The following is a 21,970-nucleotide window of genomic DNA, read 5'->3' on the forward strand; positions in this document are numbered from 1 at the left end:
GCTTCATCTGATATCTATCAAGTATGTCGAAGCACTCTGTCAGGTCTTTGACGTGTGTGATACCTTGCCAAGATTTAACTACCATGTCGTCAATATAAATTTCCATGTTTTTTCCTAGAAATGAAGAGAAGAGCTTGTTCATTAGTCTCTGATATGTTGCCCCTACATTTTTTAGGCCAAAATGCATGACCTTGTAGCAGTACAAGCCACATTCTGTTGTGAATGCAGTGTGGATCTGATCCTCTATCTTCGATGGGATCTGGTTATATCCTGAGTAAGCATCAAGGAAGCTCATTCTTTCATAACCTGTTGTAGCATCTATCATCTGATCAATTTTCAGGAGCGGGTAGTGTAACACCCTAAGTTGCTAATAAGGTTTAGGACCTTGATTAGCATGCCTGGGGGGCAATAAGTGAATTAACATGATAATAAATGAATTTGAATGAATATATGATTAGAATGCATGTTTAAGTGGTATAAATATGCATGTGGGCCCCGTTTGTATGTTAGGGGTAAATTGGTAATTTTAGCCCGCTGAAGGCATAAATGTGATAATTGTATTATGTGATTTATACCACGTGAGTGTGGTGATAGTAATGTGATGCACATTCCGAGACGGTGCTAGGGAGCTAGTTAACTTAAAAGTCACAACGAGATTTTATACCCGGCTCGAGAGGAGCCTAGGGGTGCTTTGGGAATTTCGTAAGTGGAGTTGAGAATTAGTGGTTAATGGTTAATGGTGATTGAGTAACTTGAGTGACCATTAGTAACCATTAAGAGTAACATATTTTAGGTGAGGAAAGTGGTAGAATTGCAAGGAATGTGAAATGCCTAGGATGTCCTTGAGGTTTAGTTAGAAGGGGAGTTAGAAGGAAGGGCAAGATGGTCTATTGGTAGGAATTTAGATTACTTTAGCTAAGGGACATATCATTCACGTTTTTCTCACCTAGACAACTTAGTTTATGCTGAAAGTAAAGAAGAGCTGAGGGCAGAAAGGAAGAAAGGAAGGGAGTTGGGAACTTTGGGACTTAGGAGAGGAATCAAGGTGGTTTGAAGCAATTAAAGCCAAGCAGAAGTCAAGATTGGACAGAGGTAAGTTTTATTTCTGGAATTTCTATGTTTTAGCAAGTTTCTATAGAATTTAGGTTGGAATTGAAAGATGGTTTGTGGCTAGTTTGTTTGGGAATTCGGCTTGTGAAATCAGAGGGATTAGCTTGAAGCTAGAATCAAGGAAGCTTAAGGTTGAATTCTCCACTTGAGGTAAGGATTCTGTGCAATTATGAGGTTTATTTCTGTTGTGGTTTAAGGAATTTGAAGTATGGTTTAGGTTTTTGTAGGCTTTGGTCTAAGTTTCTAACTTACTGGTTTGAACCACTGAGATTTGGAATCAAAGTGTGATTTATGGAAGTGATTATGTGTTTATACTTGTGGATGGTGTTTATAGGTTGTTAGAGGGTTCATTTGGGGTTTTAAATTGATGTTGGGGTTTAGGTACTTGTTTGGGTTGAATTGGAGCTGTTTTGGCTCGGGAAAAATGCAGGAGAAAACCCAGAAATCTGGGTTCGCGTAGGGGCACCACGGCCCTGTTCTTTGGTGCCGCGGCGCAGGCTTGCATCAGGATCAGGGAAATGCTTTTGGGCGCCGCGGCCCTTGATGGGAGTGCCGCGGCCCTAGGCTATTTTTGACAGTCAAATTTTTCATTTTTTAGGGCTTTTGCCCAGGGGCTTGGGGGATGTTCCAATACATTGTTTTAGGGAATTAGAGGTCCCGAGAGTACGGGATTGGTCCCGGGAAGTGGTTTTGGATTGGTTAGTATTAAAGGATGTTTTATATGTGTTGTGACTAGGTCTTCGGAGAGGCTCGAGGTAGAGGACCGTGCTCATGGCTTTGGTGCATTGTGAAGCTCGGGATACAGGTGAGAAAACTGTAGCACCTGTAGAGCAAGGCTTAGGCCCATAGTGTTGTTGCAGGGCACGACCCTAGATTACATTATTGTTGGGGTGTGGCTTTGATTGAATTATTATATGCTTGAATGTTGTTTAAGTATGCTATATGTGTGGATATAGTAGCATGAACGACAAAGGAGCCGAGAACGGCAGTGGGGCCGGGAGTATCACTTGGCACATGGGATATCCTTACGGTGTGGACCGAGAACCCAGGCTTTGGTAACGCTTCTGGGACGGCATGGCCGTATATGTGTTTAAATCTTATGGATTGTCTGATTAACTGTGAGTTATCTGCTATAGTAATTGTATGATATGCATATGTTATGTGCTGTATGAGTTTTCTTGCCGGGCTTCGGCTCACGGGTGCTCTGTGTTGCAGGTAAAGACAAAGAGAAAGTCAACCAGCCATGAGTACAGAGAGCGTGGGGGCGACGCGTACGTGTTTGGCCTGCCCGACTGCTTTGGTTGGGGGCATTTTGAGAAATGGCTGTATTAAACTATGTTTTTGATAATTAGTCATCTGTAAACATATTTTGAATTGTAAATATTTTACAAACCTCGTTTTGGGATCCCGAATGTTAAACTCCTGAATTTTAATGAAATAGAGTACTTTTAAAGATTACAACCTTGACTTTTTGTTTAATCACACTTTTGTTCTAAAAACATTGTTTAGCGAGTTAATTGCACATTTTAAACCCACTTAGTAACGACTCTAAGGTAGTAGGGCGTTACAGGTAGCTATCTTTGGGACATGCTTTATTCAGGTTGGTATAGTCGATACATACTCATTTCTTCCCATTCTTTTTTGGGACCACCACAGGGTTTTCTAGCCAACTAGGGTACAGGCACTCCTCGATTGCACCTATACTCAACAAACGTTCCACTTCATCTTGTATTGCTTGATTAACTTCGGAAGCGAACCTTCTATGCCTCTGCTTGACAAGTGGAAAGTCTTTTGAGATATTGAGGCTACGACACATGATATCTGGGTTGATGCCAGGCATGTCATGTGGGGCCCAAGCAAAAGTCCAGACTCTAGTCTTGAGGAATTTGATCAGCTCTTGCTTTTCTGGATCTAGCAATCGGGCACTTACCGAAATTTTTTTTGATGGGTTGTTCGAGTCTATGCAAATCTCTTCTAAATCATCAAGAGTTGACTACGGTTTCTCGTGCTCTTCCTCATCTTCTATATCTTTGAGATATGTTGGTAACTTGCTGGCTAATTGATATTTGGTGTTAACTTCGTCAAAGGCTGGAGCATCGACCTTGTTTATTTCTTTTAGGGTTAAGTAGCACTTCTTTGCCTGTTTTTGGCATCCCTTGATGTCAATAGTGTAACGTCCGTCGGGAGATTGGCATCGCATGACTTGATGTAAAGTGGAGACAACGCCCTGCATTCGGTGGATCCAACTTCGCCCCATGATCGTGTTGTAGCTTGTGATGGAATCTATTATCAATAAGTCAACTTCTAAATGGCATTCTGCGGCGACGACATTTAGTTTGATAGCTCCCTTTGGGTAGACTCTTTGGCTGTTGAATCCTAGGACTGGCGCGACTAAAGATCTAATAAAGCTCTCCTCAAGACCCATTTTCTAGAAAGCTTCCCAGAATAGGATATCATCGCTGCTGGCCCCATCGACTAAAACTCTTCCCAACTGGCAACGATCTACTTGGAGCTTGACGACTAATGGGTCGTCGTGAGGTAAATGAACTCCTCGCAGGTCTGGTTCTGTGAAAGTTATTGGAGTGGTGGGATAACACCTCTCCTCTGAGTGACAAAGTTGACGGTGTGCCCCAGCGACCTATATCGATTGACTCTTTCCTCAATTCGCCTCTGATGTTTGGTCTTTCGTTCCTCCTCCATCGTTTGTTCCACGGTGCCATGTATCATTTGGACTTGTTTCAGGGATTCTTACGAACTTGAAGAAGCTACGGTCGTCGAGGTTGGTGCTACTGTGGGCGCTGGAGCTGGAGTGACACTGGGCTGTGGGATGCTTGCCCTATCGGATCCTTTGATGTACTGAGTCAATCTTCCATTCCTCATGAGAGCCTGAATTTGGTTGTGGAGGTTATGGCATTCAGAGATCGTATGTCCATGATCTTTGTGGAAGATGCAGAACCTGTTTTTGTCTCGCCTTTTCGGAGGAGTGGTGATCTTGTAAGGTTCTCGCCTGATAGGGCGATCTTTGTTTTCTTCATAAATGACTGCATGTGGGACAGTGTACTCGAAAGAAGAGATTCTTGGGGAATCACAGTTGTTTCTTGGTCTTTTCCCACCTTTGAAGGTTCTTATTCAAGTCTTTTTCTCTTATCCTCCCCCTTTGATGGAGGAGAAGCGTTGTTTGGGGGTGGTTTGAAGACGAGAGTAGTTTTCTTCTGGGCGCGCTCGTGACACTCCAAAACTCGAAAGACGCCTTCGGCACGGACTTGTATTTCCGCCATGTAATATGGTGGGGTCATAGTGAGATTTTCGTGTAAGAAAGATCCCACTTGCAAACTTTTAACGAAGAGATTGGCTACGATTGTTGGCTCTACGTCATGGATTTGGTGTACCAAATCGATAAAGCGTTGTCGGTACAACTTCAGGTGTTCATTTTCTCCTTGCTCAATTCGATAGAGGTGTGCCATAGTTCTTGGAGCCTCACAGTTAGCATTGTATTGTTGTAAGAAGGCTCTGCGGAGATTGCAAAAGTTATTCACAGAACCAGGTTTGAGATGCCTGAACCATAACAAGCCAGGTCCGGAAAAGGTCATGGAGAACACTTTGTAGTGTATAGCTTCGTTGTTTACTTCTAATGCCATCTTTTGTTGAAACTGAAATAAGCGACTAAGCAGATCTCCCTTCCTGTTAATGGCTGGCAGAGGAGGGATCACGAAGTCTCTTGGTTTTGGCTCATTCTGGATCCATTCAGTGAAGGGTGACTTTTCAGTAGTTCTTGATACCAAATCTACGAAGTCAGAGCCATGCGCGGGTCGATCCTCAGAGAATTTTTGCATGACTTCTCGAAACATTTCTTCTTTCCAACTCTCCAAGAACCGAGCGGAGGGGGTAGGATCTTCAGTGGTCGCTTCGGGCCTAGCCCGGGTATGGGTTTGCAGGCGACCACACTTTGTGGCGGCTCGGCTCGTTTGCGACGGTTCTATGTCGCTGTCTGTTTGTACTTCATATAGTTCGGTATGTCGCTCAACAGTCTTTCGCTGTTGACGTGCTGGTGACGACGGCATCGGGGCCTGAGATCCATCTCTGACACGAGGAATGTCGTCTTTAGATGGGTCAACCTGGACAACCGGGGTCCCCGACCCACCTGGATTGGACTTTTCCTTGTCCTAAGTCTTGCGCAGGCCTTCGTTTACTCTCCTTAATTCGGCAATCTCGACTTCCATTTTTGCTTGGGCAGCTGTCAATGTTTTGATGGCCTCATCAGACTTTTGTTGGCTAGCCTCCAATAATAGGCACATCTTGTCGAGTTGTTCACCGACATCTACTGTGGAAGCGACGGGAACGACTGCACTCGATGCTCTGTTAGTTTTCGACGGCATGGCTTTCACATTCAAATGAATCTTGATCTTGCGAAACTTTCTTTATTGAAAGATTCCCACAGACGACGCCAAATTGTTGATCCAACAGTTTTGATCTTTCTATTTCGAGAGGTACCTAGTATCAAACGTTGATTCTCCGATCCCTTCCGGTAACACAGATAGTTCTGATGATCTTTTAATCGTTTGGGTGTTCCTGCAAGAAAGACACTACGATGCTTAAGTCAGTGTCTTTTTCATAAATCAAAGATTAATATTTATAGGACAAAATACCGAAGAAGTAGTTATACAATCTGCTCCCTGATTGGCTACTGTTGTAACAGAATTTCCCGCCAAGATGCCTTCTTACATATCTGACTTGCCGAAGACAGAAGGGATATTTGCCTCTGACTCGTGGTCTCTGTCGAATCCTCCTCTGTTCTGGTCAAAACACTTTGTTTTATTTATTCCCAAAAATAACAAGACATTTGGGCCGAACATTTTGAGCCCAACACTCAACTATTATCACACACTTATGGAACAACACCAACAAGTAGTGGAGTTTCTTCATCAAAATGAGGACAATTACATGACAGAGATTAAGGATTTGAAAGACGCGGTCAAGTTATTGATTTCAGTGTCCGAGCAAGACCGAGCTACTTTGTTTTCCCTTGGAGAAAATTGCCAGACCTAGTTGGAAGAGAGAGATGAACTCATTGGTGCGCTAGCTGAATTCGACAAACAAAGAAAAATATGGAAAGAAGAAAAGGCAAAGCATGAAGAAGAGAAACTCATGGCTTCGCAGACTTGGTTTGAGAATATCTCTAAGCCAAATGAGTATGCAAAAGCAAGCCTTAAATGGGAGGAAGAAAAGAAGGCTTTGGATTCTAAGCTTTGTCATGCTAGACAAGAGATGGAGTACTACAAAACCAAGTGTGCCAAGTTAAAGGACAGGAAAGATGCTGCTCATAGGCTGCAAGCCAAAACTGATTGTGCTAAGGTTGGTGGAGAACTTTGTGCTGAGTATGCTGAAATGTGTCGAATGATGCAGGAACACAACAATGACCTCAAAGCACAGCTCGTGGACGCCATCAAAATGTCTGAACTATACAGAATCCTGTTGCGTAACCAAATTCTTGTCCAAAGTATGCATCAACATCAAATTAGCTTTAGGCGACAAAAGTTTCTTTCAAGTGTGTTTTGAAGGAAAAATATCATTACTGAGGCTTAATAATTAATAATTGATGGCTAATTACTTCCTGATGAGTAATTGTGTATCGACTCAATTTGAAATTCCATTATCTTGTTCTTGTACTCCCTTGATATGCAAAAACTCAAGTTCCTTGGACCAAAATGCTTCATTGGAGGTACATCATTCAACAATTCGTGAGCCATGATACTGTAATGCTACTAAAAGTATAACATAATAATACTTGAGGCCACAAAATAGTCCTTGCTGAAATCTTAGAAATATTCCAAAATTAACCTAATCAAAGATCAAACTAAGAAAAAAAAACTTCTAAGCTCTTCTTCACTAGAAAGCATCTTCCAAATTCCTATATCAACAGTCCTATCATGATATGTGCACATCGCCCAAAAAACTTGTCCTAATATAGATTCCATATGATCGATCCTTACGAACTTCCTTCATCTGGTCCCAATATAAATTCTATATTCTTACGAACCTTCTCTAGTTCGTCAGGAGTATAGTCATTCTTGATCTTGAAAAGCTCACGAACCTGTTCTGGTGTCCTCGCCTTAATCATGTTTGCAATACCTTGGCAACTTAGTTCAAGGAGTTTCCCAATGTTCAGAAGTTGAGCAGCCTGGAAAGTTGAAAAAGAAAACAATTGTCAACAAGAATAGCCAGTCAAACCGAGCAAAGCAAAGCAATGGCATGTATATAAATCAAAACAGCGTATAAAATAAACCCCAAGTATCCTTATTTGCAATCCTAATAAGAATCCAAAGCAAAGACTCTAGCTTTCCAACCACTAAAAAAGTCAGAGCATAATCAAAGGTCATAAGACTCGTAATAAAAAGGTCACCAACCACAAAAGCAGCCCCCAAAACACAAAAAGAACTCACTTTAAAGTCATTTTTGTAGGTTGAAATTACGTCAAAACAACTATACAATGAGTGAAAGAAGTCGTCCAAAATCTCCCACATTATCTTATTTTAGGACATGTATATACACATAGATAAAGAAACCCTTTTCTTTAATTGAATTCACAAAATAAATCCTTAAGAAACAAAAATAACAATTCAACAAAATTATTAAATTACGCCTAATTCAAGACTTCATACAAGGGATGGTCGAAAACCCCTACAACATCCTCATTTATCTCTTTCTTTCTTTTCTTTTTTTGACAGAAAAATAAATAAAGATTATTTGACCAGATTACTTAATTACCATAATCATAGAGTTTAAATACAATAAAAATATAAGTCATAAATAATATCACAATCCTCACATTTTTCAACAATCCACCAGATAAAACGATAACACATTACTGTATTATTTCCAAGAAAAAAAGACTTACAGACACAAGATCGAAAAGAATGTCAGGATCATCGACTTTGATAAATTCAACGTCCCAACTCCTAAGTTCCTCCTTGATGCGTAGGTTTTCGGGATTACAGATGAAGAGGGCTTCGACAGCGTCGGAAGCGATTGTGGCTTTGGCATGTTTCTTGCAGAACTCAAGAACCATGGCCATAACATTGCTCTTCACATTCGGAACTGGTACCACACAATCGCACTCAGTCTCTTCCCAAATGTGCCGAAGGACCTCCGACTGAAGCATCACCCTTCCATCCACCACGAACTCCGCTCCATCGTCGCACTTTAGCGTAACATTCTTCGTCGACGGCGACGGCGACGATGACGACATTGTTTTCGTGTTCTTCAAAAGAATCTGAAGAATTCGCAAAAACCCTAACCCGAAATGACCAATGTGATTTTCAAGAACAAACTGAATCGAGTGTTTTTGTTTTTTTGAGCAAACCGAATCGAGTGTTTTGATTCAACGTGGGAAGTATTTATAGAGTTTTCAAGCGGGGTCAAAGCACGATCACGGCGCGAAAATATAATATATATGAAATTTTGTATAATAGTAAATAATTAATATATATAGGATATATATATATATATTTATATAACTATATCTATCAAATTTCTATGTGCCCACGTCATTGAATATCAGCAAGTGTTTTGATCTAAAAGGCTGAAATATGTGCTTCTGCTACGTCGATGGTTACGGGAAACAGGTATCTTCAAATTCAATTTTGATTCAACCAATATGTCTTGTTGGGGGTTTTCGTACTAGGGATGGTGCGGATTTTTGTTAAATTATTGGATCGCATTACATATACTGTTTGAGTAATTTTCTAAATTTTGGTATGAATTAAATATTATAATTAATAAATATTCATTATAAAGTTGATACCCATATATATTGTTTAACAAAATAATAAATATGCAATAAACTAATAAATTTTTAGCAAATTAATAAAAAAAATAATAAACTAATAACAAAGAATAATGTGATATAGAAGTAAAAATTTTGATTAAGAATGAATATCGATGTAGAATAATTATTAGCATCATAATTTTCCCAACAAAAAAAATGTATTACAATTTTATAAAATTTATAATAATTATAGATATATTAAATTTTACTTGGTAAAATACCCAAATCCAAATGTAGCCTTAATCTGAATAAGGTTTTGGATTTTGAGCTCTTCCATGCAAAAGAGAGATATGGATTACTACAAAACTAAGTGTGCCAAATTAGAGGACAGAGAATATAGGCTGCAACTAAAAACTGATTGTGCATAAAAGGTTTGTGGAGAACTTTGTGTTTGTGTTGAGTATATATTGAAATGTGTCAAAAGTTGTCCATTGCGGGATCAAGATTATTGTCCAAAGTATGCATCAACATCAACTTAATTAACTCTAGATGACAGCAATTTTTTTTCAAGTGTGTTAGTGAAGGAGAAATATCAATGGTTTGGACAAGTTAATTTATTCTCCTTTTCTAATGCTTTGGTGTAACTTGTGTTGCATATCTCATTACTATTATTAATAACAGCTTATTACTTTATGATGAGTGAGTGTGTTCTTATTATCGACTCCTATGGATATTTTTGAAGTCACTGCTATATACAATTTAACATGCTAGGAAAATTTGTTTGAAACTTCCTCATATATAACATATTGGCTCTTGTTTTCCCTTGTTATGACAACAAACTCAAATTCTCTCATTAAAGATATCATTCAAGCAATTCGTGAGCCATAATATTGTAACGCAACTAAAAGTATAGGATAATATTTGATGCCACAAAATAGTCCTCTGAAATCTTAGTAATATTCTAAGCTCAACTCAAATCAAAGATCAAGCTAAGAAATCAAAACTACTAAACTCTTCTTCACTAGAAAGCATATAGTACTCCTCCAAGGCTCCAACTTCGTCGCCCAAACAGCTTGTGCTCTACTCTATACTCAAATGTCCATTTCTCATTCCTATCAAGAAAGATATTACTAATTTCCTCTTCTTTCTAACAAAATATTTAGGTAATATAATTTTCTTGTTACATTAATAGTATAATTATATATATAAGCCCACCTTATCTATTTTCATTGATATTTTCCTCACTTGATTTATTTTTCCCAGTCATTGTCAAGCTTCAAAAGCTTAGGAGCCTGTTCTGGAGTCCCCATCACAATCTTGTCTGCTATAGCTTGGCAACTTAGATCAAGGAGCACCTCAATGCTCAGATAGTCTGCAGCCTAGTGAAAAAGTTGAAAATGAAAAACAATGTCATATGACCCAAGTCCTTATTTGCAATCCTAATCAAGAATCCAAAACAAAGACTTTAGCTTTCTAACCAATAAAAAAAATAAGTAAGGCAACAAATAAAAGACAAAACTTTACAACAAAAACTTCAATCTTTTGTATAACCACCCCAGAAACCCTTTTCTTTAATTGAGTTTCCAAAATAAATCCTTATACAAACAAGAATCACAACTCATCAAAATTATCCTATTAAGTATAATCAAAGAGTTCATACTTAACTATCCTAATTAAGGATATAGATTATAGACTACACCAGAATCCTCTTTTTTTTTTTTTTTTTTTAAAAAAAATTATAAAGATTTAGCCAGATTATTTATATACAATAAAGAAAATCAGTTAAAAAGAAAAAGACTTACGAACATAAGACCCAAAAGATTTTTATCTTCTACGACTTTCATAAATTCAGCTTCCCAACTCCAAGGGTTTTCCATTACGGATTTGACTTCGGGATTGATGGCATCGACGGTTTTGGGTTCGGGTTTGGCTCTGGGACGTTTACGTTTGGGTTCAGATTTGCCTTCGGCTTTAGCTTTGTCTTTGGATCTAGCTCTATCTCTGACTTCGGCTTTGGCCTTGGCTTTGGCAGCGGGGATAGCGGCTTGGAATTTGGCTCTGTCTTCGGCAGCGGCGATAGCGGCTTTGGCTTGTGCACGTTTGTTGCAGAAGTCAATGACCATGGTCATAATGTTGCTCTTCACATTCGGAATTGGTATCACAGAATCGAACCCAATAACATCCACCAGGTGTTTTATGGTCTGCGAGTGAAGAAGAATCACCCAGGCATCGACCACGAACTGCTCCCCATCGGAACACATTAGCGTCACCTTCTTCGTCGACGACGACGTCGATCGCTTTCTTCTTAATCTGAAGAATTTGCAGAACCCTAACCCAGATATCATAATATCAATGTGAATTTCAAGAGCAAATTAGTTCATTTTGTGAAATGGAATTCGGGTCCGAATATTTATAGAGTTTTTCCCGCCAATTTTTTTTTTATTAAGATCAATTGAATTGTACTGGTAGAAGAAGAAAAACATCACCCGCTATGCACGTGATATATTTTGTAATAATTTATATAGTTTTTTTCTTTTCAAATTTTTTATTTTTTAGGATGTTTTTTTTGTAAAACTTGGCCTAATAATTTAACACATTGGTCCCTAAAGAAAAAAAAACATTTTCTTTATAATTTTTAAATGATTTTTTTTAATATTTTAACTTGTTAATATATTTATATTGTTCTAAATATTATAAAATCATATTCTTAAAAAAAATTATAAAATCATATTACGATATAAGTTTAATTTTTTATTTGAATCCAAACAAAAACCTTTTAGAATTTGTTTTGTGTCCCTCCTAAAATTTATAATACAAAGAAAAAGTAATTTGTTAGAATTATGGATATATGCAGGATAAATATTTTATGTTTTTAATTTATACACTTTTGTAACTTTTTTTTAGCATTAAAATCAACCAACTTTACAATTCTATTAATTGCTGATGTGTATTAGGATGAAGTTTCAGTGTGTTGGTGGTCCATTCATATTTTTTTAAGAAAAAATATTAATTGATTTAAAATCATTTTAAAATAAAAAGCATAAGGTATTTATACCATAAATACCCTAAGTAGTTTTGTTAATTATATATTAAAAACCATTAAAATATGGGATTATAAAAATAAAAAGAATCATCATTAATTTTTCAAACGAATTAAATAGATTAATGTGTAATGTATGAACTTAGAAAGGTTTTTAATACGATAATCTCTTATTATTGGATTTTTTCGACTACAATTCTCATTTTTTATACTTTGTAATACTTACACTATGTTTGGTATAATACTTACACTATGTTTGGTTTTGGTTTGCATGAATTGAAATTAGAATAGAATGAAGATTCATATTCCTATATGGAGTTTTGAAGCATGATAATGAAATTCCATAGGAGTAAAAATTCTTATATTTAGTAAAATTTTCATTCTACTCTAAAGTCATTGGAGACAGTTGGAAATGAATCATTTCTAAAATAATATTAGAAAAAAAAAAGAGTAATGACCATTTTGTTACAAATCTTTTTATTGAATATTAAAATAATAAAGTAGGGATATTTTTATCAATACACTACTTATTCTATTTCATTCCTACACCAATCCAAACAAAAAAATTATAATTACAATGTTCATTCCAAAACTAAACTAAACATCATAATATCATTCACACTACTATTCTTATTCTATTCCATTGAACCAAACACCACCACCTTAGGTCCAAAAATTGATTTTTTATCAATTAGGTATACAAACTTATCAAATCTTATCAATTAATAAGTCCTGAAAATTGATTTCTTATTGGTTGGGTCCCAAATTCTATTTTCTTTTCTTTTAAAATACATAGAAGGAATTTTTTTTAAAAATAGTGGTATATCCATCTTAAGAAATTTGGAGTACTTAGTCAAACAATTCTAAACATAAATATCTAATAGTTTATATATACAAAAAGAGCATTAACAACGCCCAATCCAACTGAAGCTTCGTTTACATGTTTATGCTAATTGCCATGCCCCCACTACTAAATCAAGCGACCATTCCATGGACCGAATCAAAAAATTCAAACAAAAAGCTAAGACTGCAATTCTGCAAACCTTTGCCGCACATCACAAGCAAGCTTCCATTCACCGATACCTGCCAACCTTTCAACAAGCTTCTGTCTCACCCCAATATACGGTAGAAACCCTTTATTTGTCATTCCTACCACCACCTTCCCTGCCAAAATATACTCACCACGCTCTAGACATCCTTCAACCACCAACTCATAGCTCTCAAACCCAATGACATGACCCTCTTTCTCCAAAAACTCGATCATTTCGACTGCTCTCCACATCTCTCTGTTTGCTCGCAATGCTGCTGCTATTTTTACTAGTGTCCCCTGCCTTGGAGTTAATCCAACTTTCTGGACCATTTGCTTAATCATGTCTAGTGCCTCAGAGGTCTTTCTGCCGTTGCACATTGCTTTTATTACTGTGTCATAACTCTCCGAATCAGGAATACATCCTGCGCCAGCCATGCCCTTTAAGACTTTAACTCCCTCGGTTAACTGATCAACAGCACATAGAGATGATATGAGGTAGTTGCAAGTACCACAGTCAGGATTGTACCCAATTGACTTCATCTCCTTTAAGATGTCCTGGATGGAGTGAGCTTCATGGTGGTAGTGTTTCAGCCATACAGAGGAAAGAGCAAGGTGGGTTTGGGGGACAGGGACACAACCAGAACGAAGAGTTCGTTGGAGGACAACAAGGGACAGAGGAAGAGGATTGGGGTTTTCTAGAGTGTAGGAAAGGAGGCAAGCATAAGCAACTTGGGGCCTGGAGCGAGGTCTAAGGGGAATAAATGACTGCAAAATTTCATCAATTACTTGTGTCCTAGACATCTGGGAAAAGGTAGAAAGAAAAGAAAAAGGATTCGGGTTTTGGCGAGCTTGATCAAAGGATGTGAGGAGATCAGGAATTTTCTCATAGGTTTTCGCTTTCACTACTTCTTTGATTCTCTCTTGGAGGATCATTTGCATTGAAGAGACTGAGTGCACTGAACGAAATTGCAGGAGACCATAAGAAAAATATAATGATGTCCAAAGTTTTGTCGTTCCAATAGCCATGTTTAAAGCTACAAGACATAATACACTTCGACACCAAACTTGTACGAAGTTCGACCGGTACAATGATGTTAATAAAAACTGATGAGTTCATGAATAAGAGGACAAATTGATTGAGGAATATTGTCAAACATGTTATGCGCAATACATATAGTTCCTTCTGACCATTCCAAGCGGTTATGATTCTAAAAGAAAAAATATATCCATGTCAAATAAAATCTTAAATTTTGGACATAAGAAGCACATAATCTTGTAACTAATCAGCCTAAACATTCAACATAAAAAGAACCCATCATCAACTACAAAGATAAAACGAAGCTCAAAACCCCTATTTTTACTCAAAAGTCAAGCTCGAAATCAGTACATGTTATTAAAAAATTACACATAAACAGAGGTAAGCCTGAGATGCTACCTCCCTCCCGCGCTGCTCTATGCTGCCGCCGAGACTCGAGAGGAGAGGGGCCCAAGATTGAGAGAGAGGGAGGGGTTAGGAAAGAGGTGTTATATTATCTCGCTTTTTTTTTTTTAAGGTGTCATGTTATTTTTATTGTTAATTATTAAATAAAAAGGAGTTTTACTCAAAAGTAACACTCATGTTTAGTTTGATGAAATAGAATTACGATGTTGTGAAGAAAATAGTAATGAAATGTAATAAGACTAATATTAGGGAATTTACCTTTCTACCATTTATTTTTATTTTTTTTCATTTTTACTATCTCATTTATTTCTTTTCATTTTTATATATATGTCATTTGGCAAAATTACAATTTCATTGGTTTAATCATTTCATTTTTACGGTTTTCTCATTGAACAATATATCACTCTCTTATACAAATGATATATATATATGGAAGACTTCTCAATGGTTACTACCTATAGATGGGTACTAACAATTATGATGATGTAGTAACATAATGACTTGATATAGCAGTCAATAACAAATAAATATTTTTTTTCTATATTAATTTCGAATTTAGTTTTTTTTTTTTGCCATAATTAATAGTGTTTTCAACTAATGAGAAACACTAGTTATATTTGAGAAATTTACATACATTTGAAAAATGAAAAAGTTTACAATATTATATTTTCATAAAAAATACACATTTTTCATCAGGTAACCCGTCCAAAAATTTGAAAAAATCAAAATTTATTTGTAGAAATATTAATTAACAAGTATAAATATGAACCATTGATCTTAATCCAATGGTCAATATTAAAGTAACCATTCATTGGTAGTAACTATTAAAAGTGCACTCATATATATATATATACATAAATTCTTATTTACATTTAATCAATATAGCTTCATACCTACATGCAAAGTCCATCTAGTATATATATATATATATATATAAAAATATATATTTATAGACACAAATATAAATATATTTACTAAAGTATTTGTAAATTGACAACATCAACAACACCTAATTTTTTTTGTAAATTTGAATATCTAATTTTCTTATTCTAGTATTAATAGATAATGATAGAATAATTAATATAGCATCAAACACTTCAAGTACATCTACTAGTTGCAATAATATTAGAGTGAACAATCTAAATTTGGCTTGTCAAGAAGAAGACTGCTTGTTTGTGCTATTGCTCTCTTAGCTACTCATATAACAACTGCAAAAAACAATGTGTTTCTACTTGAGAGATAGCTAGTGTATTGTTGATGTTTTATATTTTTTAAGTCTAATTCTTTTTATGATTTTTCAAAAATTTAATGTCTTTTTTTAATAATTTATAAATTATTATAAAAAATAATTTAATTGATTTGTTAATGCAACCAAATTAATTTGGATAAACAACCAAATTAACCTTAAAAATATTTAGCAACCTATAAAGTATCCCATAAAACTTATAAGCAGCCCATAAAGCAACTCATAAAACTTCTTAAGAAACCCATAAAACTCTTAAAACAACTTGTTAAGCAACTCAATAAATATGTTAAGCAACTTATAAAATTGCATAAGAAACTTGTAAAACTCCATAAGCAATCATAAAACTCTTTAGGCAACATGTTAAACAACTTATAAAACTACTTAAGCAACTCATGAAGCAACTTGTTAAGCAACCAATAAATCAACATATTAAGCAACTTATAAAACTACATAAGCAATCCATATAAAACTCTTCAAGCAACTCATTAAGCAACTAATAAAGCAATATATTGAACAACTTATTAAATTACTTAAACAACCTATAAAGTAATCTGTAAAATTCCTTAATTAGTCTATAAAACTCCTTAAGCAATTTGCTAATAAGCAACCCATAAGTCAACTTATTAAGCAACCCATAAAACAACTTGTTAAACAACTTATAAAATTACATAAGCAACTCTTTAAGCAACTCGTTAAGCAACCTATAAATCAACTCATAAAACTCTTTAAGGAACCTATAGAACTCCTTAAGCAAGATGTTAAGGAGCTTATAAAACCTGTTAAGCAAGCCATAAAATAACTTGTGTTAAACAATCCATAAAGCAACATTTTAAGCAACTTATAAAATTACTTAAGCAACTCATAAAACTATTTAAGTAATTCGTTAAGCAACCCATAAAATTTTCCTATTTTTGTCTCTCAAAGCAAAGTTTTTTAAAAAAAAAAAAAATGAAAGTTGTTTTTTGAATGAAGTGATGAGTTGCTATTTTTTATTATTTGTTTATATGTTTTTACAAGTACAGTATATAAATAATTCAAAATATATATATGTATATAAAGAAAGACAAAAATAGATGGATTTGATATATGTAGTCTATATAAATAATATATATATATAAATATATAAAAAGAAAGACAACACAATCAACTTTGTTTGGACTTGAGAATTAATGAAAAAAATATAATTTGAGATTAATATATATATATATAAAGATATCCTATATAGCAATTAGATCATAAGTGAGAAAATAGATAATAGCAAAGTAGTTTTCTAAGCTAAGTCCTCTTGAAAGAAAAATTTAAATATATATATTATTGTAAAAAAAATTTAAATTACCGTATAAATGAAAAGAAAAAAAAAAAGCTTAGTTATAGAAATATTAATGAAAAAACCCCTAATAATTATTTGTTTAGATTTTAGAATAAGATTGAAATTAATATTACTTTGTTTATTTATATAAGAGAATAGAATAAAATATGTATTGTACTACACTATTCTTATTTTATTGACTATGTTACTTTCATTTTGGAAATGATAGTAAAATGATAAAATGGGTAGTTTATATTATTTTATTTACTCTAAAGATGGAATGGAGGTTCTAATGATGTAGAAGTGGAAATTTGTTTTCATTGAATAATAGAATTATAATTCTATTTTTTTTTTAAAGAGAATAGATGATTTTCATTAATGAAGTCAATTTGATATAATTTATTACAAAATTTAAAACGAGCAATATTTGTAATAATCCTTTACAATATTCAAAAGAAACAAAATTCATATAAAATCTTTAACTAAATATAATAGACGCCAACAATTCAGCATCCAACTAATGTGAATGTGAGTGAAGTAACTTAAATGTTACAAAGAGCAAAAACTGACACTCCAACTAAAAAAATAAAAATCAATTCTTAGAAAATCTGTGTTAGAAAGATAAAATCCTTGAGAAAATTCAAAATAAACTATTTTGAATAATAATTTTTTATTATTATTATTTTATAACGCACAATAACGAAGCCAAGTATCAACACATCTCACAGGAGTACATAAAAGCAGAGAACGTAGCAAGTTCATTAAAAATAGCCATTTTAATATACATTAATATGTTGTTAGTGCTCTTTCTAATTGAATTTATCACTAGAGCCCATGTTGCATTGTTCCATCAGCCAGAAAAATCACTCTTGCTTAGTTTTGGCTCAAATTTGATGACCAACTGTAGATTCTCACCCTCACAGCTTTGACACTGGTAAACCTGATTAAAAGAGAAAAATACAAACTTTCAACCCAAGAAGACTTTCCCTACTAAAACTTTGGCTGAGTTTTATAGGCAGCCAGATAAGAAATATTACCTAAAGCTTTGGCATTGACAATGCTAGGAGTTGCTGCTGGAGGTTTAGCATTCTCATTAAGAAATGGTTCGACCCGGTTTGGATCCGACCAGATTGGATAGCCCTTTATCTTTCCCTAGAGATTAAGAAAAAGAAAACAAAAGTTTAGTACTTAATCTAGAATCTGCAGTCAAAGACTTACCAATATGTATCATAGTCTGGTGGTTACATACCAGGACATTGAGAGCAGCCAATGTTGCCATTCCTTCTCGAGTCCACTAAATAAATACACATAGCTACTCTTGGTTAAGAAGTGTTAATTTGATCGGAAAAATTTTTGCTATGCTTTAACTCAGCAAGAGAGTTTACCTTTGATGCAGAAGCAATATGAGGTACCACAATAGCATTCTTCATGTCACCAAGTCCAGGTTTCATGTAAGGCTCATCCTGAAACACACCAAACCTCATTGATTACTCATGATCATTCCCATTTTAACTTTAGATATGCTGTTGTTATTTAGTACATTTTTTTTATTATGAAATGATCTAGTTTTACCTCGAAGACATCAAGTCCAACTCGGAACATAGGATTCTGTTTCAAGTGCTCTACAAGAGCAACTTCATCAATCACAGGCCCTCTACTGCAATTTATAAGGATTGCTTCCTACAAATACAGATTCAACATTATTTTTTAAGCTATTATTATGAGTCTAATTGTTGAAATGAGTGGCATTTATTGGGAGACTTTCACCTTCTTCATCAAGGCAAGACTTTCCTTGTTGACCAGATGATAAGTGGTTTTGTCCAGAATAGGATGAAGACTTATCTAGAAAAAGCATCAATAGACAGACATTTAGATCTTAAGTACATATATAAGACTGATTAATGAAAAATAGGGTGGGAAATAGAGTAATCATATCTATACCACATCAGCTTGTTGGAGCACCTCATCCATGGAAGATGCTCTTTTCCAAGTCACAGGCTGTTCACCATTGGCTTTTAAGAATTCGCCATAAGCTGCAATGGATTAAGATACAAGTATCAGAAACAAGTACAATAAAATCTTTATTTTACTTTTTCAAAAGAATAAATAAACTCAGACATGCCTGTGACAAACTTCTCTAGCCGTGTGGATTGATACAGATCATAGTAAATTAGGTTCATCTTGAAACCTTCAACCTGTTAAGCCCCACAGATTAGAATTTTCTAGATCACAAATGAGAAAGAATTAAACTTTTTAAGGGATCGGTTATGAGTAGTACCATCATTCTTGCATATGCAGATCCAATACGACCTGCTCCAATAACACCAACAGTCTGTCCTTTAAGCAAGTTCCCCACAAACCTATTACGTTTGTATACTCATCAAACTAAGCAATTCATAGTTGTTTTTTCCAAAAAAAAAAAAAGTGAAAAGATGTGAGCCTTACAGATTAGGAAGCCAGCCATCATATAAGCCTGCTCTCATGAACTCATCTGCTTCAACTATTCTTCTAGCAGCGGCTAAAGAAAGTGATGCTGCTAGCTCTGCTGTAGTTTCAGTAAGCACTCCCTAAACATGTATACATGAACATAAAATACATGCATATACATATTGGTTCATAAATACAGAAACTTATTCTGAGTATGTGAATTTCTGTCATGGGAAATATAGAAGAGGCCAAAAACGTACTAGAACATAACATGTTCGATTAAAGGTTAGAACTCACAGGAGTGTTTCCAACGGCAACTCCATACTTGTTAGCAGCATTCACATCGACATTGTTGTAACCAACAGCCATGTTACTGAAAGCTTTGCCCCCTGCTTTGCTCAGTGCCGAAAACAAAGTCTCACCCCAATCTTCAGTCAACTGAAAAAACCAAGTACTATTTAAAAAAGAGAAAAAGTACTATATATCATCATAATCACACTTACCACCAATAAGTAAACTCACCTGTCCAATAACTCCATCACACTTATCACCAATAAGGGCAATAATATCTTCAACAGACAGTATTGTTTTCTTCTGGGTACAAATCTGATTTTGAAAACAAACAAGAATTTCATCAAACACCCAATAATCAAAAAACATAGCAGAGTATGACTAAGAAGATTCATATTATTATTACTTCAACTCGACAATCTTGTTCGACCAAAAGATTGATCCAGCGAGTTCCGGGCATGGGTTTAGTGCTGACAACTCTGTATTTCCCATTTGGGTTCCACACCTCAATCGAAACTGGTTTCGCCATTGAAGCCTCTAAGCTAGCTAGCTCACTTAATTCAGTTGTTGTTGTTGATATGTTAAAACTGTTGTGTAGCTCTGAAATAATGTCTCACTTAGTTATAGGGTGAGGTGCATGACACTGTAACACGTAGTCTTCACTTACGTGATTCGCTAACCACGTAGAATGTTGACTTTTTTATATGGTTTGACCAGTTTTTGATTGGTTGATGGAGGCTAATTTATTATTGTAGAGCTTAGTTGATTGGATTTGGATGGTGTTGTGGTGGAAAATAGATAGTGTGCTGTTTAGGTGAGAGGCCAAGAGAGCTTCATGGTTTGAAGTTCTTGGACCTCACATACGGTTTAAGGATAATGATGACATGGCACCCTTTTTAGTTGACACGTAACTCGTGGGCCCCATATGGTCCTTTTCAGTTTGGAGTCATTGGGACAAAATACAAGAGGCTTATAATACAAGAGAAAGAATGATAATATACATAACTTAATTGATGAACGGAAATAAAAAAAACAAATTACAAAGTGCAGTAAAACAACAATAAAACTATAAGTTGAGGCACATAAATGGCGCTTTAATTAAACCAGATTTGCTCCTTCTATTTGAATGTGGTGCTAGAGAAGACATGGGCAACCACTTTCGAGGATACAACAACTATAGATCACAATGAAAACTCCGCAACATCAACTCCAATGAACTCAAAACAAAATATTCACTCTATCACTAAAAGAACTACAAGACCAAAGAGAGAAAAATATCAAAACTTTTGTGTGTAATATTATATATCTGTTTCTTCGAATGAGAGGAGAAGCCTCCTTTTACAGGCTTCATGGTCATGGAGGATTGAAAATGTGCGTGAAACCGAGTGCATTAATGCCCAATATCCTACAAAGTGTGGGATCTAGATTTCTGAAAATCAATAAGAAATAATCACATTATTATAGTAATCTCAATTTTGACCAAAGTGACTTGCTTACTATTACCAGCTGTGATTTTTGAATTTATCTTTCTTTTCAAATGACCAACTTTAAGCATAAATTTCTCATTCACTAAATGACTATTTTGAGCATATGATATATCGATTCAAAGCTCACACAAATGAGAGTCCATTCGTGAGACCCACTTAAAGATTAGCCTTTAAATAGCTATTTATCATGGAAACATATTTTCTGAGTGTGGAACAAAATGCGATTTATGGCCTTAGTAGATTTTAAAAATTGTGTATAAAATAATTTTATATAAACAATCTTATGATTTATATATATTAATCTAACAAAAGAAGGTTTACCTCTTGAAGTCTATAAAGTGTACTTGTGCCAAGTTTGATCTCTATTCTCTCCCTCGTTCAAAATGTAATGCCCACGTATATATAAATTACATCATAAAAAAAAGGAAACTAAAAGATCCCCCTCATCTTGCGCTCCAAGACTCTCTCCTATAATAACTATACATAAAAGTAGAATTAATGACAAATTACATTAATGACAGAATATGTCATATTACCCCCCTCAAGTTGGAGCGTGAAGGTCTCTAACACCCAACTTGCGCAACAAAAATTCAAATGATGATCGACCCAAAGCGTTCGTAAAAATATCCGCCAATTGCTGCTTTGTAGGCACATACGAAGGAAGAATTAAGCCGTTTGTAATCGTATCTCGTACAAAATGACAGTCTGCCTCAATATGTTTTGTCTGCTCATGGAATACAGGATTCTGTGCTATTTATAATGCAGACTGACTATCACAATAGAGTTGTATGCCCATCTTATATTGTACGCCCAACTCCCCAAGC

General features: G+C 35.2%; 4 protein-coding genes across 5 annotated transcripts; all 4 read right to left on the bottom strand.

The window, feature by feature from the left end:
• Positions 1–6,902: 6,902 nt before the first annotated feature.
• Positions 6,903–8,432, bottom strand: LOC133790684 (SKP1-like protein 1A). Its single transcript, XM_062228461.1, has 2 exons — positions 8,006–8,432; positions 6,903–7,303 (listed from the first exon to the last, which is right to left on the bottom strand). Exons 1-2 carry the CDS (start codon positions 8,354–8,356, stop codon positions 7,097–7,099), a joined length of 558 nt encoding a protein of 185 aa, XP_062084445.1. The 5' UTR covers positions 8,357–8,432; the 3' UTR covers positions 6,903–7,096.
• A 1,291-nt stretch (positions 8,433–9,723) lies between these two features.
• LOC133816345 (SKP1-like protein 1) lies at positions 9,724–11,267 on the bottom strand. Its single transcript, XM_062248907.1, has 2 exons — positions 10,678–11,267; positions 9,724–10,254 (listed from the first exon to the last, which is right to left on the bottom strand). Exons 1-2 carry the CDS (start codon positions 11,218–11,220, stop codon positions 10,126–10,128), a joined length of 672 nt encoding a protein of 223 aa, XP_062104891.1. The 5' UTR covers positions 11,221–11,267; the 3' UTR covers positions 9,724–10,125.
• A 1,497-nt stretch (positions 11,268–12,764) lies between these two features.
• On the bottom strand, positions 12,765–14,521 carry LOC133788261 (pentatricopeptide repeat-containing protein At1g06270). 2 transcript variants are annotated; one of them, XM_062225677.1, is made up of 2 exons: positions 14,381–14,521; positions 12,765–14,153 (listed from the first exon to the last, which is right to left on the bottom strand). In XM_062225677.1, exon 2 carries the CDS (start codon positions 13,969–13,971, stop codon positions 12,937–12,939), a length of 1,035 nt encoding a protein of 344 aa, XP_062081661.1. In that variant the 5' UTR covers positions 13,972–14,153; positions 14,381–14,521; the 3' UTR covers positions 12,765–12,936. The 2 variants fall into 2 exon arrangements, with proteins under 2 accessions (XP_062081661.1, XP_062081669.1); XM_062225685.1 differs by having other exon boundaries at positions 12,765–13,901; positions 14,381–14,496.
• A 3,050-nt stretch (positions 14,522–17,571) lies between these two features.
• On the bottom strand, positions 17,572–20,279 carry LOC133788274 (glycerate dehydrogenase). The gene is made up of 13 exons (XM_062225698.1): positions 20,066–20,279; positions 19,891–19,974; positions 19,666–19,806; positions 19,387–19,508; positions 19,220–19,301; positions 19,064–19,136; positions 18,883–18,974; positions 18,709–18,783; positions 18,514–18,621; positions 18,327–18,404; positions 18,191–18,235; positions 17,979–18,093; positions 17,572–17,881 (listed from the first exon to the last, which is right to left on the bottom strand). Exons 1-13 carry the CDS (start codon positions 20,186–20,188, stop codon positions 17,859–17,861), a joined length of 1,161 nt encoding a protein of 386 aa, XP_062081682.1. The 5' UTR covers positions 20,189–20,279; the 3' UTR covers positions 17,572–17,858.
• Between the last annotated feature and the right edge of the window lie 1,691 nt (positions 20,280–21,970).

Source organism: Humulus lupulus, chromosome 1, assembly GCF_963169125.1.
Source record: "Humulus lupulus chromosome 1, drHumLupu1.1, whole genome shotgun sequence".
In the NCBI taxonomy this organism is placed as follows: domain Eukaryota; kingdom Viridiplantae; phylum Streptophyta; class Magnoliopsida; order Rosales; family Cannabaceae; genus Humulus; species Humulus lupulus.